This window comes from Lissotriton helveticus, chromosome 6, assembly GCF_964261635.1.
Source record: "Lissotriton helveticus chromosome 6, aLisHel1.1, whole genome shotgun sequence".
Lineage (NCBI taxonomy): Eukaryota > Metazoa > Chordata > Amphibia > Caudata > Salamandridae > Lissotriton > Lissotriton helveticus.
The window spans coordinates 196,972,442-196,998,767 of NC_136067.1; the positions used below are offsets into that span (position 1 = coordinate 196,972,442).

Genomic DNA, 26,326 nt, shown 5'->3' on the forward strand with positions numbered 1-26,326 from the left:
TATACTAGTGTATGATGATGTGTATCAGATTGTCACGTGGATGATGTCATCAGTGATGTCATCAGTGATGTCATTTTAAATGTCATCAGTGATGTCATGAGTGATGTCACTGACTATGTCATGAATGATGTAATCTGTGACATCATCAGCAGTGGATTGCGGGCGCGCGAGTTATAGTTAGTAGAACTAACTATAACAGAGGATTTTCAATGGTTTTGTACGAGTGAAATGTTTAACTAACTATAACACCCCTGAAACTTATGGTTTTTTCAGTGAATTTCTAGGTGTTTTTAAATGGTAATTCCTAACTATAACATGTCTGAAACCTATGTTTTTTTTCAGTGAATTTCGAAGGTTTTTTAAATGCTAATTCCGAACTATACCATGTCTGAAACCTATGGTCTTTTCAGTTAATTTCAAAGATTATTTCAATGAAAAGTTTTAAATGTTTTAATTGTTATATTTATTTTTTTGATACTGATTTACTACATTTTTTTAAAGTATTTATTTTTAGATATCTTATTTTTTAAATTACATTATAATTACATTATACATTACATTACAAAATATACTTTCTCAGAATGAATTACTTTAGTTGAAATACTTTGCAAATAGGCAATATACTCTTAAGTACAGTAGTTACAGTTGTTGCAATGGGCAACACAATGCAACATTGACCTCAATGTGAATTTCTAGTTAAATGCAATGAGTTACTTAATGGATTACTTTTCTAACCACAGTACTGGATCTTAGATTCAGTCCTGGGACATCTCCTGTAAACAGTTGAGTAAAAGCATTTTGGTTACAGTAGTGATTTTTAAGGAATATTATTGTATTTTAAAAGTTGACAGAAATGTTTTCACATAAAATCACCAATGTTATCCTACACGAGGAAATTCACCTAGCAGGTAAGTAGTGTTTTCTCGTTACTTTTTCTTACTCAGTGGTGGATCCTGGATCCAGTACTGGTGCATCTCCTGTAAACAGTTGAAAGAATGCGTTTAAGTCATACAGGCGATTTTTAAGGAATATTTGTAGTTTGTGAAAATAGACACTTAGAAACTTTTCTGGTGAAAACCAGACAATGGATTCCTATGAAAGGAAATTCAAGTTACTGGTAAGTATGGTTATAATTACTTTTCAGGGTCAGTGCTGGGCTAGAAGATGCAGCACTGGGTTTTCTCCTGATAACAGGTGAGTAAATTGGAATTTGTAGTTCGGTTGATTTTAGAGGAATATTTGTAAGTTTCAAAAATCAACACTTAGGAACTTTTTCGGCAAAAAGCAGGCAATGATATCCTATGGAAGGAAATTCAAGTTACTGGTAAGTATGGTAAAAATTACTTTTTTTAGGATCAGTACTGGGCTCAAAGATGCAGCACTGAGGTCTCTCCTGATAATAGGTGAGTAAATTGGATTTCGTAGTTGGGCTGATTTCACTTCGGTCCAGCCACTTTCCTACACAATCCCCTCCCTTCACCACTGTGCAAACATGCCCTCTAGTGCTTTTTAAGTTGGGGAAATAATTCCCCTTCAATCCTGAGGGTTCCTAGAGTCCGACTAGCCCACTAGGTACATCCAGTAAGCGCCACAGAGCTGCGTAGCAGAGAGATGAAAAAAGGGGTACAGCCTGCACCACCTCTCTGCAACGCAGCGCAGTGGCGCTTCTGTAAGCACCTGTTGAGCTAGTTGGCCCCATGATCCCTCATGATTGAATTGGAATTAATTCCCCAACTTAAAAAGCGGCACATGGTGTGTTTGCACACATCACCTCAGGCCCCGTCCTTTCCCTTTACCACTGTGTAAACGCGCCATGTGACCGTTCTAAGTTGAGAGATTAAGTCCCCTTCAATCCTAGGCATCCCTCAGGTCAAAGAAGCCCACTAGGTACTTCCAAAAAGCACCACAGATCTGTGTTGCAGAGAGGTGTTAAAAGAGGCGTGGCCTCTGAACACCTGTCTGCAACGCAGCTCCATGGCGCATTCTGGAGATACCTGTTGGGCTATTTGGCCTTCAGGGACCCTCAGTATTGAAAGAGAATTAATTCCCCAACTTAAAATGTGCCACAGGGTGCGTTTGCACAGTGGTGATGGAAGGGGGCGGACCTGTGGTGACATGTCTGCAAACATGCCCTGTGGCCACGCCCCTTTTGACAACACTCTGCAGTGCAGCTCCTTGGCTAGTTGGCCCCTAGGGACTCTCATGATTGACAAAGAATTAGTTCTCCAACTTAAACTGCGCCACAGGGTGTGTTTGCACACATGTGAACTCAAGCTCAGTGTCTACCTCAAGGTTGCCTCCACTCACGATGTCTCCGTCCTAAGCTCTACTCTGGACTCCATTCAAAACTGGATGTCAACACATCAACTGATTCTGAATCCCTACAAAACTGAATTCCTCCTCCTCTCCTCCTCACTTTCTCCTCCACCGGTTCAATCATGGATGGATCTGATGAATCTACTGAACAATAAACCCATCATTGTCGACAGCGCAAAATCCCTTGGTGTCATACTCGACACAGAACTCAATCTACTCTCCCACATTAATTCAATTTCAAAGTCTGGTTGATACCAATTGCGCCTTCTTTGGTGGATTCGTCGCTTCTTCCCGGAGCATGACCTTAAAACCCTGGTCCAATCGCTGGTCCTCTCCAGACTGGACATTGCAATTCTCTTCTTACTGGCCTCCCCAAATCCCACCTGTCCCCCCTTAAGTCAGTTCTCCATTCAGCAGCTTGTTTAATTTATGGGGCCAAAAGAAGCGACCACATCACACCCATGTTATCCACCCTCCGCTGGCTTCCCATCGAGGCAAGATCTATCTACAAGACAGCCTGCATCACCCACAAAGCCTTGCACTCCTCCTCTCCTTGCTACCTGGCGAATACATTGAAACTCTCTAGAGGCTCGAGACCATCACGAAATGTGGAAAATCTACTGCTTGAACCTCCCACTTTCAAGAAGGAAAGATCGATGGCCCAATCCTTTTCAGGCAACGCAGTGAGAATCTGGAACTCACTTCCGCCTCAGCTCTGGACCACCACCTCCTCCCAGGCCTTCAAAACTAACCTCAAAGTTCTCCTCCTTCAAAGACACTTCCAAAGTTAATTCATGCCCTCTCTATTATCTGAAGGAATACCTTTTAGTATAGAAAATCTCTATTCTCCATGACTATGGAAGTGCCTTCCCAGTGTGTTCTTGTGGTTTGAGAGTCTGCCATTTATTGCAGTACTACCCTTTCATCTGTGGTTGGTACTCTTTTGTAACATGCACACGTCACTTTTCTCTTGTAACACACTGTTTGCTACCTCTTACATTTTGTTTGCTTTCGATACTTGCACAAATTGCACCATTGCCTGCGTAATGTTTGTTCTTGTGTTTTAGTGTCCTCCATTTATTGCAGTATTATACCTCTACTTGTACTTTGTACGCTTTTGTAACCTGCACAAATGTCACTTTTTAATCCTGTAATGCACCGTTTGCTACATCTTGTATTTTGTTTGCTCACGATTGTTACTTTTGTCTCATGTAATTTGCTTTGTAATTTGTTCACCTGTAATGTTCTCATGTATCAGTTCTGTTCCTATTGTGAAGCGCTCTGACACCTTCAGGTAAAGTCCGCGCTATATAAAAACGCATAAATAAATAAATAAAATAAGTAAAATCACTGTGCAAACGCGCCCATGGCACATTTTAAGTTGGGGGATTAACTCCCCTTGAATACTGAGGGTCCCTGGGGTGCAACTAGCCCACCAGCTACCTCCATTAGTAAGCGCCACAGAGAGGTGTAAAAAGGGGCGTGGCCTCAGAACACCTCTCTGCAACGCAGCCCAATGGCACATACTGGAGGTTCCTGGTGGGCTAGTTGGCCCCCAGGTATCCCCAGTATTCAAGGGGAATTCTTTCCCCCTCTGCAAACGCGCCAGGAGGCGCATTTGCAGAGTGATGCTGGTAGGGGGCGTGGGCTCTGGCACGATGGCGGTCTTTTCCTTTTTTTTTTATCTAAGAAGGGGCGGCTGAGTGCCTCCCATTCTTTTCCTAATATTTTGGCCGTGGGAACCCCATCCCCCAGGGCCTGACACCTTTTTTTTTTTTAAATGTCATTTTTGATGGCCATAATTGGCCCCGAGTACCCCATCCCCAATGGCCTGGCCTTTTTTAAAATGTTATTTAAATTTTAGGAGGGGGCTGCTTTGCCCCCCCTCCTTAGGCCATTTATGGCCCCGGGGACTCCATCGCCCGGGGACGGCTTTTTAAAAAACAAAGAATTTCATATTTCAGGAGAGGGCCGCATTGGCCCCACGGTCGGGCCACTTCTAGCCCCAGGGACCCCATCCCCCAGGGCTGGCCCTCTCTATTGGGGACCATATGGGGGCCCAGATCCCCCCACGGTCCTGCCGGCTCCCCGTCTCCTGCGGGAGCCGACATTGCTTTTCCACATAGGGAGCTGTGAAGATGCAGCTCCCCTTATGGTAAAGCAATCGTCTTTGGTATTTGGAAGAGAGAGCAAGTTTCCTGCTCTTTCTTCCAAATACCAAAGCAGTTTGCGATGGCAGGGCGGGAGACGTGAAAACTACAGAGTCTCGGGGGTGGGTACCCCAGGACACTGTAGGAACCGGCCCTGGGGGATGGGGGTCCCCAGGACCATCAAGGTCTCCAGGAGGGGCGGCCCCCCTCCCACCATTTCAATAGCCATGGGGGGTGGTGGTCCCCGGGGCTGGGTTATGTCCGTCACGGATCCCCCCTATTATAAATATTAGAGCCCCGGGGAGGTGGCGGTCCCCGGGGCGTGTGGGGGGGGCTTGAGCCCCCCACATAGGTTATTCTTTTTTTATTTATACAGAGAAGCCCCGGGGTGGCGGTCCCCAGGGCTGTGGGGGGCGTGAGCCCCCCTGCCAATATTGTGATAAAGCCCGGGCGGTGGGAGGGCCAGTGAGCCCCCCCACATTTTCTCATGAAGCCCCGTGGGTGGCGGTCCCTGGGGCTGGGGGCCCCTTTGGGCCCCCCACCAAATTCTTTCAATGCCCCCGGGATTTGCCCCTCCGGGGGCTAATTACCACTGAAGCGTAGGAGCCCGCCCTTCTATTTTTTTTTTATTTCGGCCAAAATTTGCGTTGGGTGCGCAAATCTCGCCGATTTATTTTTTAGAAAAAAATGCTTTTTTGGGCCCTGGGGGTCCTTGTGGGACCCCCTGAGCAGGCCTAGGGGGTCAGGGTGTTTCTTCTCTGCCCCCTTTTCACGTTTTGTGCATTGTTTTTATAGATTTCTTGTGCCTCGGTACTACAGAGGCACAAGATGGCTGCCAACACTTCCTGATTTGGAGTGTTGACAGCCAATTAGAATACACCTTGTGCACGGCAGGGTGCGCTTAGGGAGCACGAATCCAGTGCGGCCATAGATATATAGGTACTTTTAAATGTCATTTTCTCAGAAACTACTGAACGTATTGACACGATATAAGCAAAAGGTACGAGTCTGAACTCCTGAACTACCTCTTTGCCAAATTTGGTGTAATTCCGTTCAGCAGTTCAGGCTGTAGCAGCGGCTAAAGGTCCCTATGGAAAATTGCATGGGGAAAACACATTTCGGAACAGCTACACAAATCATCCCAAGACTTTCAGGATAGGAGCGGGCCGGAGCGCCCCGCCGGTTTTGAAAATTTCATGAACATTCGTCAACCGGCGCCAAAGTTATTCCAAATAGAATGTTGCTGATTTCCTACGGAAAAAAGGTCCTAACTATAACTACCTACTGGCGACCGGCAGCTTCGGAGGGACACAGCAGGGGAATCATTGAAGACAAGCTTTGTTGCAAAACAGACAGCATGACACGTTTTGGCAGAATAGCCCTAGTCATATGCTCTAGTCACCCAGAGTCTGCATCGGTCCGCTATTCAAGAATTTCAGCATTCTCCCATTAGTGGAAGCCCAGCTGAGTTCAGTTACTTGAGTCGTCATAGCAGCCTGCTCGGCAGACTGCAACTCCCAGAAAGCACCATCTTGGCTAAATGGGAGAGCGACTTTAATAGGACTTGTGATATCCCAAAGTAAGTGCTGGTAACAGTGAATAACGTGAATTTGTGCAGAGTAAAATGTCCTGGTGCTGTAGTTGCAAAAACCTTCTCTCCTTGGCCCCCAGACACCTTACCACATATACCCAATGTTCTGCAGTACTGAAGACTCCGCCACAGCTATCTGTTCTCCCCGTGTAGTCACGGACTGTGACCCACAGCAGTAGTACGCTGTCCTTGGATGCCCGGGCAACGTGGAAAAAGAGCTGTAAGCCATGCCTATGATGCTCCGGCCAACTTGACAGGCGGGTCTCCTAAGCGCGCCAGGGGCTAGCATGTATAGATGCACACAGGGATAGCTTCCGAAGGAAGGAATCGGAGGGACACAGCATTGGAGTCAGTGAAGACAAGCTTTATTGCAAAAAAGACAGCATTACGCGTTTCGGCAGAATAGCCTTAGTCATAAGCTCTAGTCACCAAGAGTCTGCATCAGTCCACTATTCAAACGTTTCATCATGCTCCCATTGGTGGAAGCCCAGCTGAGTTCAGTTACTTGAGACGTTATTGCACCCTGCATATTATTTCCGTCTTCACTTTTTGTCAATCCCCTCAGTTGGGAAAAATTACTGTGGACTTCATTTACTGGTGCAAATTGTCTTATTCAACCATTACACCGCCAGAACAGGCCTTGATCACATGGTGCGGTGGCTGCAGAGTAAATTACCATATTTAACGTGACAAGTGCATAAACACATTGTGCAAATTGCAATTAACAGAGAAGACATATTTTAAAAGCATTGGTATCGTCTTTGCCCAGGAGAACTACAGATATGTATATTACCTACTGGCGGTCGCCAGTAGGTATATATAGTTAGGATTTTTTCTCTATGGGTTTTTTGAAAATTCTATGTCTAATAACTTTGCCGTTTGTGGACGGAATTGGCTGAAATTTTCAGGAAAATGGCACATTTTGTTTCTGAGCAGCCTTTGAAAATTTGGGGGGGGTTCGTCAAGGGGGGGCCGAGAAAAAAGGGGGGTCCCAAAACGCGTTTTTCCCATGTTAATTTCCATAGGGCGGTTGGCCTCACTTTTAGCCCGAACGGCTGAATGGATTTGCACGAAACTTGGCAAAATTGTAGGGACTGGTAGCCCGATGTGCCTTTTGTAGGTCTCAATATATGTGCTCCAGTGGATTTTGAGAAATTAACGTTTAAAAAAAGATATATATCTGTAAGCGCGGACCAGGCAGCGCACTGGTTCGCGGACTTTTCGCGCAACGGAGCTTTGTGAAGCGAAGCTGATTGGTTCTCCGGCGTCTGTCAACATTCCAAACAGTCCGTAGTGGCCGCCATCTTGTCTCTCGGTAGGATCGAGAGACAAGAGGAGGTCAAAACAAAGGGGGAAATAACTATAAGGGGGCATAGTAGATCCTCGCTGACCCCCTAGGTTTGATGTGGAGGTTTTAAAAGGGCCCCGCGGGGCAAAAAAAAATAATAATAATAATAATCGAACGGCTGAATGGATTTGCACGAAACTTGGCAAAATTGTAGGGACTGGTAGCCCGATGTGCCTTTGCTAGGTCTCAATATATGTGCTCCAGTGGATTTTGAGAAATTAACGTTAAAAAAAAAGTATATATCTGTAACAGCGCACCGCTTCGCGTACTTTTCGCGTTACGGAGCTTTGCGAAGCGAAGCTGATTGGCTCTCCGGTGTCTGTAAACATTCCAAACAGTCCGTAGCGGCCGCCATCTTGTCTCTCGGTAGGATCGAACAGCTGAATGGATTTGCACGAAACTTGGAAAAATTGTAGGGACTGGTAGCCCGATGTGCCTTTGCTAGGTCTCAATATATGTGCTTCAGTGCATTTTGAGAAATTAACGTTCAGAAACAAGATATATATCTGTAACAGCGCTCCGCTTCGCGGAGATAAAATTATATGTGTATTACCTAGCTGTTGCTTTTGTTGATTATTTTTTATTTTTTTTTATTTTTTAAGGATTGTTTATTGTGTTTCATAATTTATTAAACTTTCTAACGCGGCGCGTCATATGACGCATTACGCGACAACGCAGGTCCAGAATATAGTCAAAATGTCTCCACCAACCAGCGGACGGCACACAACCCCTTTCAGCAGGCTAAATAGTTCTGTTAAATGACAACAGAAGGGACAGGCAACAAGAACCATCAGTCAAAGAGGGGAGGGCAAGTTCTTCTCTACCGGGTGACGTTGGAGCGCTACCGGAACTGATCGAATTGGTAGTCTACAGTGTTTCTGGATGTTTCAGACTGAAGCTGGCGTTAGCATGAGAGCACCACCATTTCGTAGCTCCGTCGTGGCCATTCCACGAGCAATCATGCTAGGCGCTCCCCACCAGAAGCCTGCGGGAGTCGGGGGCCCCCAAGACTTTTGTAGAATCTTCAAGGATGAGGGGACGCTTTCGAGAATGGAGCCCAAGCTCTAGCAGACAAGCGTCCGAGTTCCAAGGTGTCGCAGGCCCATTTAGTGGACCACGCCCAAATCTGAAGAGATGGCCGCCATTTTGAGAGTCCTGTGGCAGCCGCCTATCGCTGCACCGCAAGAGCGGGAGCAACTCAAGTACATGGTGAGCGAGACGCTGTAGTCGAAAGAGCGGGCGGTAAACAGCTGAATAGCGGAAGAGGCACAGTGTAGCAAAAGCGGGCTGAATGGCAAATGAAACGGAAAAGGGGTGCCCCACTACAGCGTGTCTTTAGGTGAAACGGATTGTGGGACAAGGTGAAGAATGGAAGAGTCACCAAAAGGAAAAAAGTTCCGCTTGACCCCGGGAGCCGGCCACCTATGTCGGGGGCGATCTCAGGCCACACCAGGGCAACACGACTTGGGGAGGGGGCCGGAGCCAAGCGCCCCCTCCGAGTCCGCGACATGACACCGTCCCTCGGGGGCCTCCGTCAAGCGGTTCAGGGTGGCACCGCATCACAACAGCCCCCACTTACTTTAAGAATAGTGAAGATGAAGCAATTGCAAATAGGCTTCAGACAATGTTACAAGCACTCCTCAAAACTTTGAACTTTCAGAGTGCATGAGTTGGGACAGCGAGGGGTGATTTGGTTTCTCGGACTGTTTTTCTGGTCTCTCACCACTGGCATACTTTAACGTTTTCTTGTTTCTAGGACATTAATAGGTTTTATCATTACGTTATGTTATCGTTTCTTTGTTTGTTGTTTAATAAAAGTTCATGTTCATCAGTGGCCTACTGATTTTCGTTTTCCTATTTTTTTCTTTCCAGGTTGTTTCATGGTAAAGTTTCTGTTAACAGGATACAGTGATCACTTCGTTATTATTGCATATGTCCTTTTCACTAGGGGTGCTCTCTGGTCGGGCCAGATGACGTATCTCTAGTAAATGGTCCGGGTGAAAAAGGTGCATCAATCAGTGGGGAGTAGATAGGCATGACAGATTACAACGGGGGAGAAAGGTCCGCATTACGTACCCTTTCACTACTTGCAAAGATTTTCCTACGTTTATTTGCAAACAGGGAATACCTCCAAAAAGAACTAATTCCCAAACAGTCAATGTTCGGACAATCAATCAATCAATGAGGAATGAAATAGGTACGACGTGTTAAAGGCTTGCGTTACCTACCCTTCACTATCTGCAAAGGGAGATAGAATATTCCTATTCTTCCTCGTTTGCAGGTAGAGAAGATCGTTAAGAGAATTAACTTCAAACAATTCAATGCTCGATTGAAACAATCAACAAGGGGTACTGTGAACACAAATGAACGCCGCTTATATACATACGCATTGCTATTTTCAACAGGTTGTTCCTAATGTTTCTATTTTAGCGAGGTCAAAAGAGATCCCATTAGTGGCCTACTGATTTTGCTCGATTCCTTTTGTTTTTTTACACGATTTTTCGCTATCTGCAAAGACTAAACAGAGTATTGCGACTCTGTGCTTGTTTGTAAATAGAGAATGAACCAAAGAGAACAATCAATCAAATGGAGAGAGAAGCAGGCACGACGGATTACAAAGGGGGAAAGGGCTGCGTTAACTACCCTTCACTATCTGCAAAGAGAGAGTACTCCTAATAGAAATGAGGGGTGGGGGGCAGCAATCAAAGCAGATCAGTGTGCATAAACACGAAAAAAAAAATTCTTACCACGTACTTGACATTCGACAGCTTATGATATTTGCTATTAAAAAACCATTGAAATTCACTGAAAAAACCATAGGTTATAGACCATATATAGTTAGGAATTAGCATTTACAAAACCTTGAAAATTCACTGAAAAAACCATAGGTTATAGACCACATATAGTTAGGAATTAGCATTTAAAAAACCTTATTTTACTCACACAAAACCATTGAAATTCCATATATAGTTAGTTGCACTAACTATATATTGCGCACCCGCAATCCACTGCTGATGATGTCACATATTACATCATTCATGACATGGTCAGTGACATCACTGATGACATCACTGATGACATCTCAAATGACATCACTGATGACATCACTGATGACATCTCATTTGACATCAATGACCACATCACTGATGATATCATTCATGTGACAATACAATGCATCTCCTCACATTTTAATATAACCTCTGTTTCACCCAGTGTTAAAAACAGAGTATAATTTTTGAAACCATTGACACACCAATACTAGTTACTACATACGTACTCACTGATTCCTACGTCTACACACACATTCACTCATTCACCCATACAATCATTCATACATACAATCACTCATGTTTACAACACAATCATATGCACTCATACACCTATACAGACACTCACACTCTGCCACTCATCCATGGAGTTACTCACACACCTAGTCAGTCCTGTAAAGAATCAATCACACTTCCATTTTCTACTCTATACAGTTAAACATAGAGCACCTTACGTTTTCAACCATATACTAACACATACTTACTCTCTTATACAATCATTGATACAAGTACACATTGATCTGTACAGAGTCACACACCTCCCAGCCAGCCACACACACACTCAGTCTCCCATGCAAATACTTGGGCAATCAATCAATAACCCATATAGTTACTCATATAGCTACTGATCAACACATGCAGCAGTTTACAGAACAACAGACATAATGATGCACAAATTAAGACAGTTTAGTCACTAACCCATGCACTCAGTGAGACACATTTAATCACTCACTCATACATTCAGTCATGCACCTACTAAATCCTTCGTCCAGACACTTATACATCCACTCATTCTTCAATATGTAAGACATATTTTAACTTTACAGAAACATAGTCACTGGATGTTGTCATCAGTGATGTCATCAGTGATGTCATTTGAGATGTCATCAGTGATGTCATCAGTGATGTCACTGACCATGTCATGAATGATGTAATATGTGACATCATCAGCAGTGGATTGCGGGTGCGCAATATATAGTTAGTGCAACTAACTATATATGGAATTTCAATGGTTTTGTGTGAGTAAAATAAGGTTTTTTAAATGCTAATTCCTAACTATATATGGTCTATAACCTATGGTTTTTTCAGTGAATTTTCAAGGTTTTGTAAATGCTAATTCCTAACTATATATGGTCTATAACCTATGGTTTTTTCAGTGAATATATATATACATACATCTCTGATGCAATTACGTCAGTTGGAAACCCCAATTTACTTTAGTATATAAATATACTGAATGTACTTTTTCTGTCCCATAGATAAAAAAACATTTTGTTACAACATGAATCAAATACAATTTATTTCAATTCATTAGTTGGTAGCTAATGTACCTGTCTGCTGGATCATGTATAGATTTTATGTGGTCTTTCGTTTTTTGATTAATGGTAACTGTAAACATGCATACGGATGTTGTCATGTCTTCTATTACTTGATCACAAATATTATATATATACATATACACATACATACTTACAAATAAAGTGAGAGAGGTGGAAATAGAGAGCAGTAGAGAGAAATAATCACATTTCCTCATCACTTGCACATGCCACACTGCTTTATATACAGAATCGTATATTTGAGATGCTCAGGGTGTAAAACATGTGAAATCTTTGAAGAGATTTACATTTGAATGGAGCATGTTTGGCACTTTCTTTGAAAAATAAAACAGTGATCCATTTGTGCTATTTTCCTATGTCATGTGTTCATGGGGCTATCAAGATTTCTCCCTATTTGAAAACATGTATATGTGCCATACTTTTTCTGCATTACTCTGAACCCATTTACCTCATCTTCCTACTTGCTACTTGCTGCAAATACAACAATCATTACTTCAAAAGCACCCTTTGTTTTTATTACTGCTTTAAGACCGACCACCTTGCTATGTAAAAGGGTGCCTGATTTCCCCAGGACTTATTGGTGTTTATAATTTCTAGAACCCACGAAGAACAGTTAAGGTGGGCAGGTAGAAACGTAAGTAATGGGACGAGGAATAAAGACTTACAGCCTGATTCATGTACATGCCGTTTTGCGTGTCCCTAATAGCGAATCATAGTGATTCGCTATTGAGGACACGCAAAACGGCATTCATGTAGGAATTGCTACTTAAATAGCGATTCCTACATGTTCTTTATTTGCGAGTAGCAATTTGCTACTCGCAAATACTCCCCATTCATTCCTATGGGCCAAGAGGCCCATAGGAATGAATGGGGATTTGCGAGTAGCAATTTGCTACTCGCAACTAAGATAGCGATTCTAAGGGTGGCAGGGGTGTCCAAAGGACGCCCTGTAGCACCCCTAAAATGCACTTTTGGACAGGTGTTGCGCACACACATGTCCAAAGGACATGTGTGTGTGCTACATGCAACTTTGAAAAATGCTTTTAAAAGCATTTTTCTGAGTTTTTGCTATTTACCGACAGGTCTGACCTGTCGGTAAATAGCGGCCCCAAAAGTCCAAAATCGCTATTTTGTTTTGTGTCATGAATAGCATTTGAGGAATCTCTATTAGAGATTCCTTAAATGCCATTCCACGCAAATATGCGACTTCTTAAATAGCGATTTTTGCATTTGGTATCATGAATACCAAATGCAAAAATCGCACTCGCAAAGGGCCAGATTCTCAGAATCTGGCCCTTTGCGAGTGCAATTTACCTACATGAATCAGGCTGATAGACTGATAAAGATTAACAATAAATAATCTAGATGTTGCCTCCTCCTCCAGATACCTCTTCCCATTCCTTACTACTTCAAGGAATTTGCAAACATAACTAATTTTCACCACTTAAAGTACATAATACACAACATGCACTAGTCATGCCAGTAAAATACAAACAATCTAAATATATAGTGCACCTTAAAGTAAATTTTCTCTATTGCCATATTTCAACGTTTCATATTCCTTTAGTCAAATTCAACATTTAATGATTGCCAAAGTCAATTGTTTTGCCCAAGTTGCTGCTACTCAAATGCCTATCATAAACACCCTTGCATATTCTGCCCATATTCCAGCTATTCCTCTAGTGGAATGGGCTTGTTAACATACTGGAAGGAGACGGCTCACATTGTTTGTTCCTGGATCAAGAGATCACAGAGTACATGTACAGGTAAAACAATTTCATGATTCTTATGAAATGTTGTTTCCCTTTAGAATAAAGTTTGAAGTCATCCTCGAAGATATTCTAGCATTAAATATACCTACATTGGGAGGACTACATAATAATGCTATCAACTCACCCAAACACATTGCCTTAGTTAGGACCAGTAAAAACACCAATTATAGCTTTACAAGTTCCCAGCAACCTGATGCAAAGGTTCAAACAGTGGCATTACAGTGCCACCTTCTATATCCATGAAGAAATAAACTTGGCACTCTTGGTCTTAAAACATCAGGTCTCGGATTTACTAGAAGTTCACTCATAGCAGCACAGCAAAGCAAGTTGCTGTGCTGCATTGTGTGAAGGGGGAGAGCTGACTTGTGCTATGCTTCCAAAGATATGGCTCTGTTCAGCTCTGGATGGTGCACCTGTGCCTGCCTAGTGCAATGCAGACACCTTTGCACCATTGTTGTGGGCAGGAATGTATTAGTGTAAGAAAGGATACTTTCCTCCTTCATAAAAACTATGGTTAGAGGCTTCTTACTCGTTGATTGTATGATGTACTATGCAGCCACATAGGGGGATTGCAACTGACAGTTTGGTCCCCAAAGGCTTATCCCAAGTAATAGAGCTGGGGGCATAAGGGAAGGGGTAGAGATTTGGAGAGGGCAGTGACCGCCCAGAACAGTGGGATAGAAGGGAAGGATGAGGGTGACCAAAGGCAAAGTGTTAGGTGCGATGGGAATAGTGAGATCTCAAAGCTAGATCAGTCACTGGGAAGGCAGATTCATGTACAACAAGGCCCAGGGGATCCTTCTCTATGGGACGAACTGGCCGCAGCACCTGAAGGTCCATTATGTCAAACATCTTTTATCTCATGGAACGTGGCGGGACGGGGGACAAAACTTAACTCTCAGCCTTGGGTACAATTTATTGTTCGCTTTGACATTTGCTTGTTTCAAGAGGTGTGGGCGGTTGAACCAATGTTTAGAGTAGGCTTTTTGAATTTTTTTGTTCCTGCTGTGAAAAAATGCCAGGGGCACCTATGGGGGGATTAGTGATATGGGTTAGGCAGTCCTTAAAATGTCACACCAAGCTCCTCCCTGTTGTAAGCAACGATATTCTTGGGGTCAGGTTTAGTTTCCCTGCTAACTTAGAAATTGATATTTACAATGTATATGCTAGGGGGCTTCGAGGTGGCAAGAAATCTGATGTTGTAGCAGAGTTGGATACATTACTGCAGGCTACCCCTCCTAACATATTGCCATTGATTGCAGGGGACTTTAACACCACTTTTGAACCCCTTGGCTTGAATGATACATATTTAACAGAGGATGAGGATGCTAGGTGGGGAGTTCCCCAACTTAGCACTAAACCTATAAGAAAATGGACCGAGACTGCAATCCAGTTAAAGGGCCTCTGTATGGGAAACCAGTTGAGGGCTGCTAACGGACGCACATTGTCTGATAAAATGGGAATGACAACTTTCGACAATGGTGCCAGGGTAAGCAACATTGACTATTTACTTGTCCCCCTTCGGATGTGGTCCACGCTATTGGACATGGAGGTGGTCACGCGTATTGAGAGTGACCATAATCCCCTGACTGCTATGTTCAATCTGGGTCTACATAATGAGGATGAGGACTCTGGGGGACCAACTCTTCCAGATTTAGTTTTGGCAAATGATGAGCGCCACCTTAAGTGGTGTCAAGTGGTAGAACATCAGGAAATCATGGTAACATTGAACGAGACTTGGAAGGGGCATTAGAGGCTATGGAGGAAGGTACCCTGAATGGGTCTCCCCTCAATCTTTTGTTAGAGGCACATAATAAGCTCTTCACTAAATTAAAAGTATACTTTCGTAAACCGAGTTCAAGAAATAGAAGAGCTCAAATTCAAAAAGCGGAGAGCTGGTATGACGGCTCTTGCCGACAAGCTAGGAGAGAATTGGGCCAAGCCTTAAAGACCAAAAGAAATGGGCACAATAAGAAAAGCCCGAACGAATTATAGGCTCAAGCAATATACAGCCAAAAGGGATTGGGAAGAGGGCATGTGGCAGGATCTTAAAGTGGCGTGCAATGTAAAGAATCCTAAACTTTTCTGGGGTATTTTTAAATGGGACAGGGGAGGGCATCACGAGAGCCCCCAAAACAACGTCGACCGAAATTCATGGGTTGACTTTTTTAAGCCCCAATTTGCCAACAGGGCGATTGGCATCAGTGAGGGAGCATTTGATCATACCTTCTATAAGGAGGCTGTCTTTACCCTGGGAGAAGTGGAAAGGGCACTGGACCTAGTCACCGAAGGACGTGCTACCAGCATGGATTGAGTCCCCGCAGATCTATTCTTAAACAATAGAGGGCGATGGTGGTTTTATATTTTATATGTGTCGAACGCCATAGCCCAAGGGATGGAAGTCCCTAAATCATGGAAAGGGGCAGAAATTGTGCCGGTATACAAAAAAGGGGACAAGGCATTAGCAGGAAACTATAGGCCGATAAGCCTGATCGACTGTATACAAAAGATCATGGGGCGGTTGGTTTTGGGTAGAATCCAGACCTGGATGGATGATGATAATATCTTGAGTCACCTCCAGGCTGGATTTCGCCCAAAAACAAGTACCATAGACCAGGTTTTCCGGTTTATTATGTTATATTGGCGTACCGTAGTCCTGGAAAAAGGTACCCTGTATGCTGTCTTTGTGGACTTAAGGGCGGCTTTCGACTTGGTCCCACGCAATATGATGTGGAAAGTCCTTGCGGGGTTGGAGATGGCACCTGAACTGCTGAGTTTGGTCGTCCGCTTGCATGAGGGTACGTTCGCTCGGGTATGGTGGGGTTGCCGGGTAGAGGTTACAGAGCCGTTCCCGGTGGAGCAGGGAGTGAGACAAGGTTGCGTCATGGCGCAGACCTTGTTCTCGCTCTTTGTGAACGGGGTTGCGGCCTTCCTCTCCCTGGTCCCTACCGATTCCCCTGCGATGTCGGGTGAGCGGGTTCCGATCCTCATGTTCGCGGACGACACTCTCATCATTTCAAAAACACCAAGTGGGCTCCAGCTCGCACTGAAACGATTTGAAGACTTTTGCCGAGATAGGGGTTTAGAAATAAACACAGCAAAAAACAAGTTTATGGTCCTTGCAGGCCGTAAAACTCATGGGTCTGCCAGACCTTTTAGAGGGTCGATACATATGAATGGTTCCCCGTTGGAGAGGGTAGATGCCTTCACATACCTGGGGGTCACCCTCCAGAGAGATCTGGGGTGGTCTAGCCAGTTAGATATTGTAATGCTAAAACACCGCCAACAGGCAGGCATTCTTTTAAAAAAATGTACCTCTTCGATAACAAAGCCCATCAGCCCACTGTTGGAAGTATACGGGATGAAGGTGGTAAGTTCGGCACTTTATGGTGCTGAACTTTGGGGATTCGAGGATTTAAGAAAGCTGACGCTGGCAGAAAATGAATTTCTGCGGAAAGCTACAAGCGTTCCCATAAGTACCCCATTAACACCGCTAATGTGGGATCTTGGAAAAAAGACGGTGCAAGATCTTGCCTTCCTACGGCCATTACTGTATTGGCACCGTCTATGGTCCACTGAAGAACTACGGCATTATGCCCATGGGCTGAGGGAAATAATGATTATGGATTCATGCCAGAAAATTCATTGGCTGAAGGCTATTCGGTCTTTACTTTTCAAAATGGGAATGAGGGAACTCTGGGACGACCCAGAAAACGCTATATTCCCCTCCAAAAAAATTGTAAAAGAAAAGTATTGGGAGATGGTGCTTACAGAAGCAAGGACAAAGGGACTCTCCTCGCACTTAACTGGACGATTTTTGGAAATAAAAGCCCGACCGAAGCTGGAACTATATTGGGACACTATCGGGTAACAGCAGGACCATAAGCTCTATTTCCAACTAAGAGTAGGTACCCTTCCAGTAAGGTCTTTTACAGCTAAATGGGCGGGAGAAAATGGTAATGACAGATGTCCTAAGTGTGGGGAGGAACAAGAGTCACTAATTTACTTCCTTTTCTTCTGTCTTTTGTACTCGGCCCTCAGATCAATGTGGATTAAACCTATATGCAAATTGTTTGGTATCCATAGACATCAAGAGGCGCTAAGAATCCTATGTAGTGACCCGATGCCTTTAATTGCTTTTGCTATGGCTAAATTTTTTAAATGGGCCTGGGTAATTCGTACAAAACAAATAGCGGGAGGCATATGAATGTTAAGCTGATTTATACTATATTTTGAGGGTGGTTTTTATGAACTTTCGTGCAATACTCCCCTGGACTAAATGCATATTGATGAGTTTGTTTTTAGGATTTATGAAATAATTGTAAGAATATATTCGACAATAGTCCAATGTAGTTTAATACCTTTTAATATTTATGTATACGCTTTTATGGATTTTTAATCTAAAATTGTGTATTTTATGTATACTTTTATGACTTAAATTGTCGAATAAAGTTATTATGATGATGAAAAAGGAAGTAACCTGAGAAATAAAGAAAGCACTTTAGTAAATCTGTGGATGCACAGAAATGCCAATGCTCTACACATGTAACGCCTCTCCCACACTGGGTAACACAAAGCAGCATAAGTGGCAGCATTAAATTACTTTGCAGTTGAAAAGTGGCACAAGGCAATGCAAATATTAATTTGCGATTCTTTGCAAATGTCCCTTAAGCAGTTTGATGTGTTGACACAAGGACAAAGCAAGAGCTTAGTAAATCTGGGCCCGGATCCTTTAAATAAACTAAACACCAAACATCAATATTCAAGAGAGTGTTCCATGGGCATCTAAAAGCCTTGATGGCTGCCCATTGTACCGTCAATGTTGTTAGATTCAACATTTGTCAAATCCTAATTGAAGATAAGTTTCTGGAATACAATATATGGGAGAACACTGATTGGAAGTTGCAGTAAAGGAATGTGAATATGTTGGATAATACCCATTGCATACACTTTTGAATCAAACAATGAGACTTTTGCTGATAATTGATGGATAATAACGTATGTAAAATGGGATCAATAAGTGGCCTCAGTGTATATGGTTTGAAAGATATTGAAGGTATTCCAACTGACCCATGTGTTACTAAACGGAGAAGTACAGTGAGACAGGAAGCCAACAAAATGTAATCAAAAAGGCTGACTTCATATGCTATTTATTATACAAGCATTTTAATATAACATAATTTTTAAATCAAATTTGATACAACGTTCTTTTGTAATGTATACTACACAACAACATTAATTTCTTAGACCAATCCCTTACTTTGTTGATTAATCATTTCCATTCACTTAGAATATATTTGATATTTATGTTTTTTATATCCTAATCAAGGGAGCGTCCTGTGCACATTATAAATAAAACCTATAGATATTCGTCCTTCTTATCATAAACAGAAGAGATAAACTAACCCCCTGTTGAGCCTGCTCTGTGAAAGGTAAAACTTACTACAGCATTTTCTTTTTACATACAGATTGTTTGGGCAAATACTTACCAGATCGGATGTGCAGCAGGAAGCTGCAAAGAAGGTTACTACCTTGTTTGCCAATATTGTCCAGCGTAAGTATTTTCTATATTAATGGTAAATCATGTATTATCGAAAATGATAAAGTCTTAGGGCCAGATGTACTAAGAAAGCACTTCACGATTCCCTATTTGGAAATGAGGAAATCACAAAACTGCATGTATGAAAGTGTGCTGAACACTTTCTGCAATTCCGAGTGTGTTGGAAATGGCAGTTTTGAAAGGGGTCTGCACGCCGGCCGAGCCTACCTTGCTCCGCTGAGGCGTCTCCACGGCTCCCTGCTTTCGTTGGCGGCCGGGCTTAGCTCCGCCGTGCCTCCCTGCACGCCCTGACTGGTTGGGCTTGGCTCCGCTGCGCTGTCCTGCACGCCCTGACTGGCCGGGCTTGGCTCTGCCGGTCGGGTCGGAACCACAACTCCCAGCAGCCTTGACGCCAGGACACCGCCCCCCTCACTCTCCAGCGCCAGGAGACGCATAAAACTCTACCTGCTGCCGAGGACCTGGTGGCAGTTTTGAAAGGGGTCTGCACGCCGGCCGAGCCTACCTTGCTTCGCTGAGGCGTCTCCATGGCTCCCTGCTTTCATTGGCGGCTGGGCTTAGCTCCGCTGTGCCTCCCTGCACGCCCAGACTGGTTGGGCTTGGCTCCGCAGCGCTGTCCTGCACGCCCTGACTGGCCGGGCTTGGCTCCGCCGGTCGGGTTGGAACCACAACTCCGAGCAGCCTTGACGCCAGGGCACCGCCCCCCTCACTCTCCAGCACCAGGAGGCGCATAAAACTCTGCCTGCTTCCTCGTCCCACGAGGACGCGCGCGGTACGTGCCGGGCAAAGCCCGGGCAAAGGGCGGGCCCTCTTAGGCCCTCAGAGGCCGGAAGAGACTGGGCTGAGCCGCGTCCCTTGGCTCCACAGATAAAGCATAGTGTAAGGTAACTACTGTTGTAGTAGTTTGAACGCTTTCACTATAGAACTGATTGTGGCATCAAGTAGAACCATGGTTAAAAAGACTCCAATGTCCACACGGGCGACTACTAGGAAATTAACGCTGGCCCAAAGCCAGATTCCAACTCTAACTGCCATTGACAAAATGTTGCAACAAACAATCGGGGTTGTAATTACCGCTATAAAAAACACCGAAAGGCGCCTCTAAATACCACCGAGCATGTGCCTGATAACCCCGTCCACACAAGGAGTTAATTTACCTGTAAATACTTCTATTACAACAGCCATATCACAGGATTCCATTCTACTAGACTCTTATGCAGATTTGCCAGGGAAAGAGCAGAATCTAGACGAGGCACCACAACAGTTACCATCTACTGTGTTTGCTTCCCGGGAGAGTAGGCTGTCAATAACTCCTAATTTAAAAGCTAGTGAGATTCTTTATCCATCTACAGAAACTGAGGTGCCCAGTGCTAGAGTGGAGTCAGGTGGCTGTGGTACCAATGATACTAACTCAATAGTTGAGCTAGCTAACACCAGTCTAATAAGTTGCATGACTGATTATGGAATCGGTCGGTTTAAACATAAATCTGCCCACAGCAGGAAACTGGTAGTCGCAAATAGACAAGGGAAGAGACACAGGAGTAAAAATAAAAGATTAATCCAAACCACATTGAAACAAGGGAGGGTGGGAGAGACACCGCAGCAGAGCAGAAATCTAATGTCGAATGAAAATTATGCTATTGCCCAGCAAAATTCACCACCCATTAACATGGAAGGTCTCATACACCAATTAGAACTAATGGTAAAATCCCACATTACACCGATGGCTGAAAGACTGAAGGTCCTAACGGACAAAGTGGAGACTCTTGAGAAGCTGGGTATAGCTAACTTAGATGTGTTAGAACATCTTAACACACAAATCAAGCCGCCCACAAGTAATGTGCCAAAGGGTAAACCCGGTAATAACCAGACTAACAGCTAAATAAGAGCACCTAGCCCTTCGCCTACGGTTGTAGTAGCTAATGCCCCGGAAAAATTGCCTTCCAACACCTCCATTAATATAACAGGACAGAAACCTGATGTGGGACAAAGGGAGAAAGGGGGTTGCACACCTAACAACATGGACAGGACAGCGCCAGGGCGGCATATTAATAACATAATCCCGGCAACGATTAACCTCCCACCAGAATGTAGTCCGTACGTAGCTATTCTCGCTAACGTACCAAAGCTCAAGCCCACCCAATTCGAAAACCAGCAAACCCTTAAGAACAAAACCCTGTATTGGCTTGCTCAAAATTGTGGGTTTCCAATGCGTGGGGCAAACCAAATTATTTCTACACAGAGAGTAGTTTGGTTGGGACCTAGAAAAAAGGAGATAAATGGTGACTGCATAGTTATACATTTTAGGATTCCTGAATGGGCTAGAGATTCCATCTTAAATGCACCCATACCCTCCAAACATAAATATAATAATACCTTGCTCCCCCTAGACTATTTCTATAGGAGTCAGACAGGGAAACAAGCTATAACACAAACTGATGACTGTCCTAGAGCTGCCCATCCTAACCTCTTCAATGTAGCCTATGAACCAGCACCTTTGTATAATCTATGGGATAATATTACAATCCCGACCTACAACAGATTCCAGGTGTTTGGTTCATTAGAAGAGAATGACTGACTGAGGGAACAATCCATAGTATCACAACCTGAAGCAACCGCATCTGGGGGAATGGCTGTAATTGATCAAGGGCTGCTGTGTATAAACAGGGCAGAAGGGGACACTGATGTGAGCTTAGTAAGTAGTGACCAATATAAAATTAACGAAATAGCCTAGTCTGATGTTACCCCTTGTGTGGAAATGACTATGAATCTGAGTTCTGTGAGATCTGAAGTGACCACACACTATGACTTATTAGCTGATAACTCTGCTGAATGCTTAAAGGTTATTACCTGGAACATAGCGGGAATTACTGCTAAAATAACTACGCTGTTCTGGGATAACTTTATTAAGCAAGGCCACGATATAATTTGTCTCCAGGAGACGTGGCACAGAGCCCAAATACAAGTCGAAGGGTATACATCATACAGTGTGGATGCAATAGCTTCCTTAATAGGAAGAGCAAGAAGAGCAAAAGGCGGTCTACTGACCTTGGTATCCACTACCCTAACTGAGTTTAGCCCTGGTGGTTATGTGGAGTTGGCTCCGTATGCATCAATCTTGCGTCTAGTGCATGGTAAAGGTAGGGATTTAGTCATAGTAAATTTTTACAATACCATTGTTGGACCCAACCGGGGAACGATTGTACTTGACATAGAGCGGGCAATAGAGGGAGTACTTGTGCTATCACGTGATCCCCCAGTAATAATCTGGGTGGGTGATTTTAACATTCAAGCATGTAGTCATGCACAGAAGGGGATTTGTGGCCACCGTGAGGAGTATTTCAATGGAGGTAGTACTGTTTTTAACCATTTCCCGCATGCCAATTATGGGAGTGCCTTGAATAATTTGGTAGCCAAATTAGATCTGGAACTATTAGACTGCACAAAGAATAAAGATAATGAAGCGTGCCCTTCATTTAGAGGGAGAGACGCCCATTCTAATATCTATCACATTTTGGTATCTAATGGATCTGTCTATTCTAATGTTTGGGTAATAGAGCAACCAGTGAGCGATCATAACAGCATATCGCTGGAATTAACAGGTTGGGGGCAAAAAACCCATATATATGGAAGACCTGTCCAAGGGATTACAGCTGAAAGACCTAACGGCATGAGAATTAAGTGGACCAGCATTAACCCTACCCAATTTATGGAGGACTTATTTCTAAAATGCAGCAGGGAAATAGGCTACTGTCTAGAACCAAAAGTGATCCCGGGCATTTTACTTGCCAGCTTTCTAAAAATAACCAAAGTAATTGATAACTCACTTACAGCAAGGAGTCGTATGTTGAGGAGAATCCATGTGGTGTGGTTCGAAAAGCATTGTGCCCAGTCATTAAATAAACTTAAAATAGCACTTGATACCAAGCCCAGGGATATAGAAAAAATTAGAGAGGAGCGTCTTAACTATAAGACTGCTATAGCAGCTAGAAAAAAAGATCTGCAAAACGAGGCTTGGTTAAATCTGGATATGGCTGCGGAAACAAAAAATCACAAATTATTCTGGGAAATTGTAAATAGCCCATTTTTAAAGAATGATAACATTCCTGAAATTACCTCCCATGTCAGTTTCAGCGCCTGGATTGCCCATTTTACTGGGATTTTTTATTCTGATTCTAACCCAGATGGGTCAATTTTAATTACAGACATAGAGTCTAGTTTTAAATGGAAAAAAATGCAGTTATCTGTGACTCTAACCGAGGTTACTGAAGCACTAATTAATCGTCAATTAAAATACTCAGTCGAGTTCTTTTAGAAAGACTGAAAGCCTGGGTAGAGGAAAATAAAATCTTATCCCCAGTGCAGTACGGGTTCAGAAAGGGGATGGGAACAATGGAGCAGTGTGTGAGTCTGGAACTTATAGTCAGCAAGTACACAAAAGCCAAAGAGGGCAATTTATTCTTGTGCTTTTCTGACTTGAGTTCAGCATTCGACCTGATGGAACACTCGCTCCTTTGGCCAGTTTAATTGGAAATGGGTGCCCCGATTGAAATCATACACTTCCTGGCCAGATTGTATGAAAACCTGTCCAGTAAAGTTAGATACGGACCTGATGGAGAATTCACACCTTTTTTTAGAACTAACAGAGGTATCCGACAAGGATGTGTGCTTGCCCCACTCCTATTTTCGCTTTTTATAAATCAGATAGACCAAACTTTAAAAAGAACTCAAGCAGATGCCCCCACTATTAATGGTAACTCAGTCCCAAGTCTTTTATACGTGGACGACTCGGTCCTTCTCTCCTGGACCCAAAATGGCCTGCAATGTCTTATTAATAAATTTCATACTTTCACTGAGAGCAGAAAATTGATAATCAACAAAGGAAAGACCTTTACAATGTCGTGTAGTAGGAAGGCAAGAAAAAGCAGGCCCTTTTATCTAGATGGGGAGAAACTAGAATCTATAAGGAATTTTTGTTACCTGGGCATCACATTCTCAGGACATGGGAGGTGGACTAATGAACAAGACAGTGTCCGTTTTAAAAGGGCAAGAAACACAGGTTGCGTTTTTAGATTTGCTGCGAAATTAGGGGGCCGTAGAATTCAAGATATGGTGTCAATATATAATTCTAGGTGCATATCATCAGCCCTGTATGGGGCTGGGATATGGGGATACCATTCCCAGAGTGCTAACCTAATTCAGCATGAGGAGAATGTTTTCCTGAAACGTTTGCTTTGTGCCCCGGCTTTGGCCTCAAACGAGCTAATACATAGGGAAGTCGGTTTAAATCATGTCAACGACTTAATCGCCCTACGCCCTCTGTCCTTATGGCGATCAATCTGGTCAAAAGAAGAGACAAAATTTACTCAGGATGTGATTAACGACTGTCTAAAGCTCGACCACTGTTCAAAAATTCCTTGGTTATGTCACATCCAATCTTGATATAAGACACTTCATGGTTGCGACATTTTTGAAGAACCAACATTGGGGACAGGGTTGTCAAAGAAGGAGCTTAAAGTCACTTTCATGAAACATATAGGTAGTATTAGGATGATTAAATATACAAAACAAAGCACGTTTAACTCTTATTTAGAATACAATATTAATGAAGGTTTACAATCATACCTCACTGTTGTGAGCAAAAGCTCCCACCGCTTTGTACTATCTCGCCTACGTTTGGGGATTGTGCACCACCTTGTGGCATTCCCAACAAATAAGAAACCTGATTTATGTTTATGCCCCTGTGATGGTGCTTTTAAGCAGAGTGGCTGTCATTTTATGTTGTTTTGTAAATTTTATATTTCTTACCGAAAATTTTACTTGAAACCCATCTTTTTAAAGTATAACATTCATAGTACAACGAAAGCAATGCAATTGATGTTTAATTTAGAGAGCCCAGATATATGTTTTCATGTGGCCACTTATATTTTAAAATGCATTTTTTCATGTAAATCAATCACTGTATGAATTCAATACACGACCTCGACTTTTATGCACTTTATTACTGCTAGCTTGTATACAACGAATATTGGTTGTATGTACCTATATGCACTTTAATTTTGCTAATTTGCACACATGCCAGAAAATGAGTACTTCCAGCATCTATTGCACTTTATTGCTAGTTTGCACATGTATCATCAGGCGACGGTATTAACATGCTCTTTAAGACTGCTCATTTGCACATGTGTTGCTAAATGTATACTGTACATAGTATTGATGGCGCTTGGCCAATCAGAGTCGAAGTAAATCAATGATGTATTGTAATTTATTTTGATTTTTGCTACATGGTAGTATTTATACATACCGAATAAAGCATTTTTGAAACTGAAACTGAACTGGCCTACCTCATGTATAATAATGAGTTAGGTCGCAATGTGCGATCCAGTAGGAATCGCTAAAATCACATAGAAGGTGACCTGCTGAGGTCAGCATACCACCATGTCTGTGATTGCTTTAAAATAAAGCAATCTTTTTTTTTGTAAAGCAGCCCGTTTTCCTTAAAGGAAAATGGGATGTGTTACAAAGAGAAAAATTTAACATTTTCTATTCATTTTGGAAGAGCAGGCAGTGGTCCCTTGGACCACTGCCCACTCCTAAAAAATGTTTTTGCATACATTCACAAATGGGCAGTGGTCCCATGAGGACCACCAATTTGAACTTTATGGTAAAATGTGAATATTTTGTGACCAGACGGTTACAAAATATTCCTGCCTTCCATTAAGATTCAGTATTTGAAAGGGACTCCCTGATTACGCGTTTCTTAGGGACCATGTCAAATGCCACCCTAAGATCAACAAAAGCAACATAAAGACTACCCCTTTTTACGTCTACTTCTTTCCAACTTATTAATTGAAAACTAAAAACCTGGTTAATTATGTCAATTTTTGAGTGAAATTGAGCCTGGAGCTGGGTTAAAAGTATTTTTTTTTCCCAAATAAGGAGCTGATCTATTAAAAGAATTTGGGAAGAATCAATAAGGCTAATTGGGCGGTAGTTGGCTGTATGGCCTTTGTTGTATATGGGGATAAGATAGAATCTCACCTCCAGCTTACAAAAGCATGTAATATGGGTGCCCAATTTGCCAGTTCAGACTCAAAAATATTATTGGTGTCTCATAAGATGATTAAATATCAAAGAAGTGCATAAATGCTCTCTTTTCTGAACATTAGAACAACAAATCATTTTGGCAAAACATTGTCAGACAATAA

The 26,326-nt window shown here is 43.0% G+C and overlaps 1 protein-coding gene across 1 annotated transcript in view; it reads left to right on the forward strand.

Moving 5' to 3' along the window:
* LOC144762222 (cysteine-rich venom protein TEL1-like) overlaps nucleotides 1-26,326 on the forward strand; it is a 333,433-nt gene that overhangs the window by 243,609 nt on the left and 63,498 nt on the right. Inside the window, exon 5 of the mRNA XM_078647370.1 lies at nucleotides 19,030-19,115. Coding sequence (XP_078503496.1) covers nucleotides 19,030-19,115 — 86 coding nt within the window. The remainder of the gene's footprint in view (nucleotides 1-19,029; nucleotides 19,116-26,326) is intronic.